Source organism: Dioscorea cayenensis, chromosome 8 (assembly GCF_009730915.1).
Source record: "Dioscorea cayenensis subsp. rotundata cultivar TDr96_F1 chromosome 8, TDr96_F1_v2_PseudoChromosome.rev07_lg8_w22 25.fasta, whole genome shotgun sequence".
NCBI lineage: Eukaryota > Viridiplantae > Streptophyta > Magnoliopsida > Dioscoreales > Dioscoreaceae > Dioscorea > Dioscorea cayenensis.
The window spans coordinates 7,704,719-7,712,960 of record NC_052478.1 but is presented as its reverse complement, the minus strand read 5'-3'; the positions used below and the strand labels follow the sequence as shown (position 1 = coordinate 7,712,960).

General features: G+C 31.9%; 1 protein-coding gene across 4 annotated transcripts; it reads right to left on the bottom strand.

Moving 5' to 3' along the window:
• Positions 1-363: 363 nt before the first annotated feature.
• On the bottom strand, positions 364-6,552 carry LOC120267976 (DNA-directed RNA polymerases IV and V subunit 4-like). Of its 4 annotated transcripts, XR_005538648.1 has the most exons (12): positions 6,443-6,552; positions 5,208-5,282; positions 4,017-4,172; positions 3,743-3,847; positions 2,547-2,658; positions 2,381-2,458; positions 2,233-2,266; positions 2,097-2,165; positions 1,633-1,735; positions 988-995; positions 832-858; positions 364-742 (listed from the first exon to the last, which is right to left on the bottom strand). XR_005538648.1 is itself a non-coding variant. In XM_039275659.1 (11 exons), the coding sequence occupies exons 1-9, from the start codon at positions 6,447-6,449 to the stop codon at positions 1,661-1,663; spliced, it is 711 nt and encodes a 236-aa protein (XP_039131593.1). In that variant the 5' UTR covers positions 6,450-6,552; the 3' UTR covers positions 697-858; positions 988-995; positions 1,633-1,660. The 4 variants fall into 4 exon arrangements, 2 of the variants coding, with proteins under 2 accessions (XP_039131593.1, XP_039131592.1); XR_005538647.1 differs by having other exon boundaries at positions 832-995; XM_039275659.1 differs by having other exon boundaries at positions 697-858.
• Positions 6,553-8,242: the final 1,690 nt, after the last annotated feature.

The following is an 8,242-nucleotide window of genomic DNA, read 5'->3' as shown; positions in this document are numbered from 1 at the left end:
GGAGTATATCAGGTATTTCTTCCTGTGGGTGGATAAGTTGGCTTCCCATATGAAGAGATGGAGAGGTTCATGACCTGGTTGGGTGGTGATTGGATGTACAGGCGTAAGGAAACGACTTGGGAATCAGAATTTTTTTTTTTTTCTTTTGATTTTTCTTTAATTGTTATGAAGAGTCATGAGATTAATTTGTAATTATTAGATTTGGTAATATTAAATTGAACTTAAACAGGATGTAATTTGAGCTATGATAAAAACACAACATTTTTGAACCCCTCAACTGAGAAGCTGATAAAATTAAAAAGATAAGGCAAATCCAATACAACAGAAACTGACCAGCAAACAAGGGAGAAGAAAAACAGGGAATTAAAAAACAAAACCAAGCTTTTTAAAGGAACGCATAATCCAGTAGGGCAATTCCCTTCCGTCAAGGAAGAGATTAAGATGATGAAAATTAAAACCAATGGAAGCAAGATTGACAGCAGGAAGCATCCACGCAGAAGGAATGGAGTGTAACTTAGGGCAGCCGAACATGTCTAGCAGGAATTTAATATTGGAGATTTGAGGAAGATATTGCCAAGAGACCGACAAATCCGGGTTCATGATAATTTTGAAGAGATCCAAATGATCGCTGAAAATGTGCTTGATGTGATAATTGAGGTCCAGAGAGATTTGCAAGGCGACTTCCAGAGCAAAGAGGATAAAAACACAACATTGGAGTACAATATATCATCTGAGGCATCAACTACAAGGGAATAAGAAGTAGGTTAAAATAGGATGCCATTGAGGATAATCCTAAGAAGAAAAAGGATATACACAGCATTTGATAACAACCTTGAATTAACCAGTTAGCAAATCATTCTTCCATCAAGATTTGCAAGATCCACCAGAGTTTTTCCCCACAAAAAAAAGAAGGAAAAAAAAAGATCAGAATAGAATTGAAGACCCGGCTACTTGTGCTCCTTTAAGATTGTTTTTCACTTGGTATACCTTGTGCTCTACAAAAAATGCAAGGAGAGTAATCAGATAAACACAGTACAAGATCAAAATTTAACTAGTGGATAGATCACATCAAAGGTTAGAAAAAGATTAAAATGAATCCTTATTCATGAACAATTCTGGTAAATGAGAGAGCATGTAGCGTTCGAGTGTATCAGAAATTAAAAAAGAAAAAGCACATTCTTTACAGGAGAAAAATGAACTCAAACGAAGAGCTAGAAGTTTAAGTTGAATTGCATGAATCTAGTTGATATGATCGTGCTTAATAATTACGATTCACAAATATGCTCAACAGTGTCCCTAAGCAGGCCACAGAACTGGCCAGCTCGGCCATTGCTTTTTTCAACCCCTAGATTCAACCAATCATGTGAAAAACAACAAACTCAGAAACTGAGTAAAAATACATAAAAAGAGTTCTTCAAGGACAAAGTTTCAGTAGCTATCTTACTGATTATCATGGATGAAATGCAAACCATTAAAAAAAAAGTCTTCTCACAATCTTGCCATGACAGAAAATCAAGGTCAAACTCATCACTTTACTCCATAATACAATTTCCCTTAAAATTCTATTCCATAGACTAGTTCTATATCAAGGACAAAACTTATAACTTGATATGCAAGGAAAGGATTACTTACAGTTGATACGCTGAAGCTCTGACAAGGATTACTTTGGGTTTCTATACTTTGCCAGGTTAGACAGCACGTCTTTTATCGGTCCTTCATTGTTATCCCTGTTGTCCTGAGAAATGGAGAAGATGGCAAATATAGTTCTAACAGTAAAAGAATGTAGTTATGTTAAGAAGCAAAAAATCATAATACTATAAGTACATAGCATGTGCACTCATGATCCAACAGACTCGACATAACACAATGTGATAGCAATTTTTAGAGGTGCCCATATTATTGGTCAACAATATGGAGAACACCAAGCCACACCAATTGAACTGTATCAAAAAACAATCATATGGTATTCTCATTGAAATCTTCTGTAGCATGGAAACATGCTATATACAAAGCATCCAGTATGAGAATTGATAATGTTGCCACAAAATTATTTCCTTTGCCCTGATATAAAAAACAACTTATTCTACTATTATTACCTTCAAAGAAGGTACAAGAGCATAAACCTCATCAACAGACTCTGGTAGAATGTTCCCAATCATGCATATCTGCACCAGAGGGATATGTTAAATTCAAGATGATTGCACCATTAAACAATAAAATCAGGAGGCAAACCTCGCCATCTGTAACTCCATTAACTTTGAGGGTGCTGAAACTTTTGTTAAGGTCAAATGGCCATTTTGAAAGAACATAAAACAATGACAAAAATGCACTGAAACAAGGTATACCAATTGGAAAAAGGGCAATCTAGAAACAAGGATACTCTAAGACTTGTCTCACAGACTGTACATCTGTGTAATGGCTTCCATATTTGGAGTGCTGCAGTGCTTTATTAAATGATCTGCACAGGGGGGAAACAAACAAATGAAAGGGTTTCCTTTTAACATGATTGTCATACCAATTAACAGCTTGAACCACAATTTATTTACTCGGGCATTTTTATCTCAGGATCCCTGGATAATACTAGAAGGTGGTCTTGGATTCCTTCCAAAATCTCCGTTGCTTCACAATCCATCAACACCTTAGCATCTTTAGGAAGATCTGCAGAAGATAATTAGAACTGGCCCATAAATGTATAATTTACAAAGTGCTAAGGCACAGCAATCAAATTAAATTTAAGTACTTCTGAAGCAGCAAAAACAGTTCAAATGGCCAAATCATGAGGTGAAACTAGAGCAGGATTAAATGAAACAGGACCTTGACAGGTAACAGCTTTAGTTTTTAGCCTCTAAAATGTCAACCTTTATCATCACCAAAGAGGCAAAGGAATTCTCACTAGCTTTTTCCTTTACCTACAGCTCCATTTCACTCTCATTTTTTGAGGCCTTTCTGCCTCAGTAGTTACAGCTTAGAGCAGTAAACACTATAATTTTCCAATAAGAAATTGAGATCAGCCATCAATCTCAAGGGAGTATACAATATCCTAACACCACAAAATTGCATAGGGATTCTAGGCAAATTTACAAATCATACGAGATATTATCTCCTTTACATACAATATGATGATATGCTGGGGCACATTTGGATCACATCTTCCCTACATGATCCTCCTTTAACCTAATCTATTTGGAAAAAATGAGTTTTGCTTTTTGCTTTTTGATTTTGTCTTTTCCATTTCATTCTCCATCTTAATTTATTTCCTTTTAGTTTTCAATCTTCATCTTCCAATTTTTTTTAAGTGTCCTTCTTTATCCATAAACCTTTTAGATTCTATAATTTTTTTTATATTTTTTATCTTTACAATTTAATTCTTATCTTTCAAATCTTTTTAATAGTAATTTTCATGATTTTAATGATTTAAATCTTTTGTATTAAAGTTCTATTTCTCTAAAACTAATACTTGGATACTCATACCCGTATCCATGCCCTGGTACACTATTGCATAGCATAAATACCTGAAACTCATTAAAGAGTTCCCATGATATAAACAATCAGAGAAGAAATCAGGAATGCAAGCATAAATCACTTAGATATCCAAGCAGATATCCTAAATGTGTTCAGGGTACACATAATAATCTAATATATGGCATACATAATCACTGGCAAGTCCATTAATGACATATCAGTACAGAAACATTGATTGACCATGGTACATAAAACAGGAAAAAGAGATTGTTGGACTAACCCAGTTCTAGTTTTAGGTCGACTTCAACTATAGGAACTTTTACAGCTTGGGCATGCGGTAAGCTTCCTTTTCCTCCAGCCTTCCCAGTCTTATAATCTTTTCCTCCTGTGCCTCAATCCCCAAAAAATAAGATACTTGAGAAAATTAAGTAATAACTAAATGAAGCTGCAACATGAAGTTTATCATAATATCTTTGACATAAATTCACTGCCCACTGAATTGCAATCATCTCGTAAAAGACAAAGCAAGCCTAAAAGGCAAAAAGAACTCAAACCTGAACCAATGGGAGTGTTGAATGAAGCCTTCCCTCCTGATTTTAGGCTATCTAGGGATACCTTCTTACCAGACTTCAGGGAATCTGATGGTATCTTCCCACCACCCTTTACACTACTTCCCTTTGAGGAAGTTCTACTCTTTTCTTCAAGAAAACCTGTGAAATCAGAATAGTTTAAGAACCCTTTGAGAAAACACAGCATACGTTCAAGTATTTACTGGTTAATATATTCACCCATGAATATTAAAACACATCTATAATCGGGGCAACCATTAATGGGAAACCGATGACCAGCCAGTGTTACAATAGCACAGATACGAGTGAGTATCCAAGTGTGGGAAAGTACTTGACACTTAAATTTAATGAAAACTAGATGCCTGGATATAGCCATATATATAGATCTACACATACATACATATAATAATGTATGCACATACACTTATATGTGTATAGATATATGTTCATGTATATAAGTGTGTGTGTATACACCTAGACATGTGAATCACATTATTTTTAGAAGTGTGGTGAACATTGTTTTTGGGAAAATAGAACTTAGGGCATGGTATTTGAATTATATTAAAATTTAAAAAATATATAATGATTAAAATCATGGAAAACCATAATCATCAAATAAAAATCAAAGATTAAAAAATGTACGTAGTTTAAAAAGATATGAACAAATTGAAAATGAAATCAAAAGGAAATATTAAGATGGGAGTGTGAGATTGAGAGGAGATAAACAAAACCAAAATCCTATTATTCAAATTAAAACGTAAGATCAAGTGGGGAACAAGTGATTAAGCGTGTCCCCACGTGTCAAAAACGAGATAGTTATCCCCAAATCAAAAATTTTCCCTAGATAAGCCATATTGGGGTAACACTTGAACTAACTTCAAAAGGTTATTAGAAAATTATGAAAAATTCAGGTTGTATCCAATAAAATTGATGTTTTCATCAAGTGAACGATAGTTTCTTGAGCATATAATTCAGCCAATTAATGGCTGCCCACATACAGGTTAACAGTTCAACACAAGTCAGGGTATTATGAGCTAGATAAAGAAAGAGACCAGCTAGATAATAGTATGTGGAATTCAAACTTAAAATTTTCAAAAAAAAAAAATGATAATAAATCTTGGCAAGGAACACCTAAAATGATAAAAACGAAAAGAAAACATAAAAGAAAAATTGGACCTTCAGAATCTGAGTCTGAATCTATTTTGATATGTCTTCCTTTCACAGAAGCATCATCACCCCCCTTCAGTGAACCTGCAAATAACATGTCTCAGAAAAGCGTAATCAAAGGCTGGCATGGCAGGGGCAGTGCAAGAATAACACAACCAAAAATGATGCTTATCCCAGCTATTCAAGTTGTAATTCACGATAAATAGCCATTTCACAATTACGGTTACTCTTTTAAACTACAATTTGTATTAAAAGCAAGCTCATGTTCAACCTTCTTGCATCATAAAGCATCTTTCTGCACAAGAAACACTTGGTTCCAAGAGTGAAAGAGTTAGAAGCCATTCAAAGAAAGTGCCATGGTCTGTGGTGAAAACCTAATTTAAGGTGCTTTTGGTTTTGTATGTGCTTCGGTGTTTGATGAGTGCTGCATGCACCAAATAGAGAGCAAACGATCTACCAAATGATTATTCAGAGTTATTCCATCAAAATAAACTTGGTAAAGGTGACTTACATTCCAAATCACACCAGGGGTTCGGATTAATGCAAATTTTAGGTGTACAAAATAATGGAAGAGGAAGGTAAGAAAAGTTAACCATTTCATCTTCATACAACCAAAGACTGGACAATAAACTAATGCATGTAATTACCCAAATCAGTCTTTTAGCTCCCAAAAAATGATACAGCTCTAATATTAGTCCTTCCTATCATCTTCCCACAGTCAAACAGAAAAGCAGAAGAATTAAAAATAATAAAAATAAAATAAAATAAAAAATAAAACTCCCACCTAGTCTGTTTCCTGCTTCTCCATTTTCTCCCTATTAAAACAAACCCTAGATGCTCACCATCAACCCAATCCCACATTAAACACACACACACACACACGCACACACAACCAAAAAAAAAAAAAAACACATCTTACTATCTTTAAGCAAAACAATCGCCTTTCCTTACTCTCTTTCTATTTTCACCATTTCCACTCACTCCAAAGCCCTAGATGTTCATCACCATCCAAACCCTATATTGAACTCCAGAACCAATCAGACAGGTCTCAAATTAACCCTAAGTAAGATAAAATCAAACTCCAAATAGCGATTTTCTCAAGAAATTATAACAATGGCCGTGAACATCTATAAACAGGAACCATTCCATCACAACAACAACAGCAGCAGCAGCAAAACAAACGAAGAACAACAAGACAAAGAAGAACAATGGATAGCATAGCATCAATGCAGAACTAGATCGACCTTTCATTGTGAAGGAATCCGGCGAAGAAATTCACCAAGATCACTGCGCTTCCTCTCGTTCTATTTCCTCGGCGTTCTTCGCTCTAATATTGGGAAATAATTCAGAAATTATTTATATTTTGTGAAATTCCCTAATTTAGATTTATATTTTGTAAAATTTCCTAATTTAGATTTAATTTTGGGCTTTTTTTCCACTATAACCATCCCTTTTTTTTTAAAAAAAAAAATTGTTAAAATAACCCTACCCAAAATATATTCACCAAACTAACCATGAAACCATCTCATCATCCTCCGTTTTTAAAATATAAAATATTAGATATTTTTTCAAAAAACACCCTTTATTTAAAAAAATACAAAACAAAAACCATTTTCTTTAAGTTATTATTAATAAATATTTATTATTTTTTTATAAAAAACAGAAAAAAATAAAATAATTTCTTAACAAATGCAAATATCAACCCATATGTGTTGTGCCCTTCTTGGTATACTTTAGGCTCCTACAGTAGATATATACTCCATGTTTTCATCAAGTACTGAGTTCATAGTTTTGGCAATCCGTTCCTGAACCAAAGATGGTTCCACTTGTAGGACAACGGACTGCTGGCCGACCAAAGATCAGACATAGACCCATGCACATGTATTTTCTATTTGTACTTAAATGCAATTATTATTTTCTTAACTATAAATAAGTTATTCGATAATAATAATAATAATAATAATAATAATAATAATAATAATAATAATAATAATAATAATAATAATAAAACTATAAAAATAAGTTTTTAATAATAATAATTATTACTTAAAAATAAAAAGATATATAAACCAATAATAATAATAATAATAATAATAATAATAATAATATATTTTTTAAAATAAATGCCGTTAAAAAAGTTTTGGTGTTTTTAAAAAATAATAATATATATTTTAAAATAATATATCTTTTAAAATAAATCCAGTTAAAAAATTATTTTATTTTTTTGGTTTTTTATAAAAATAATAATAAATATTTATTAATAATAACTTAAGAAAATGGTTTAAAAAATAAAAATATTTTTGTTTTGTATTTTTTTTTTTCAAATAAAGGGTGTTTTTTAAAAAAATACCTAGTATTTTATATTTTAAAAACACATGGGTGATGAGATGGGGTTAATGTGATGGTTTCATGATTAGTTTGGTGAATATATTTTGGGTAGGGTTATTTTGATAATTTAAAAAAAAGAATGGTTACAATGGAAAAAAACCCTTTAATTTATATATATATAGATATGTTTAGGGGTCTAGTCATGGGTATACAAGTTGGGTAGAGTAGTGAGAGGAAAATAATCCATTTTTTTATTTTTTATTTTTTTTTTTAATTTACTCAAAAAATTATGGCATCAATTGAATTTTATGCTTTACAAATTTAATTGATTTATAAAATAAGATGGCATGCATTTAAAAATATATTTGTGGAAGAACTTTTAGTAGAAAATATTTTTGTGGCCAATTTTATTCGTAGAGTTGGTTTGATTTTAATATTATAACTAGTAAAATCAGGGTGATTTTAATTTTTTTTATAAATTAAAAATTACACAAATTGTAAGGAAAAATATTAGCTTAATGATTAAGGAAAATTATTAGCTTAACAACAAAAATTTTCTTCTAAGAAAACGGGAACATCACACACTTCAGAGCTTGAATTATTTATTTTCAAAGTCATTTAGAAAGAAAATTAGTGTTTTTTTTCTTTTTTATTTTAAATAAAAAAACTAAAAACAATTATAATTTAAAAGAACATGACAACATGATTCAATCTGA

Coding starts and splice junctions, on each gene's coding strand:
- LOC120267976 (XM_039275659.1), bottom strand. Junction 4,173..5,207: donor TTCAGACTCAGATTCTGAAG/GTCCAATTTTTC, acceptor CTGATTTCACAG/GTTTTCTTGAAGAAAAGAGT. Junction 2,166..2,232: donor ATGGAGTTACAGATGGCGAG/GTTTGCCTCCTG, acceptor CCTCTGGTGCAG/ATATGCATGATTGGGAACAT.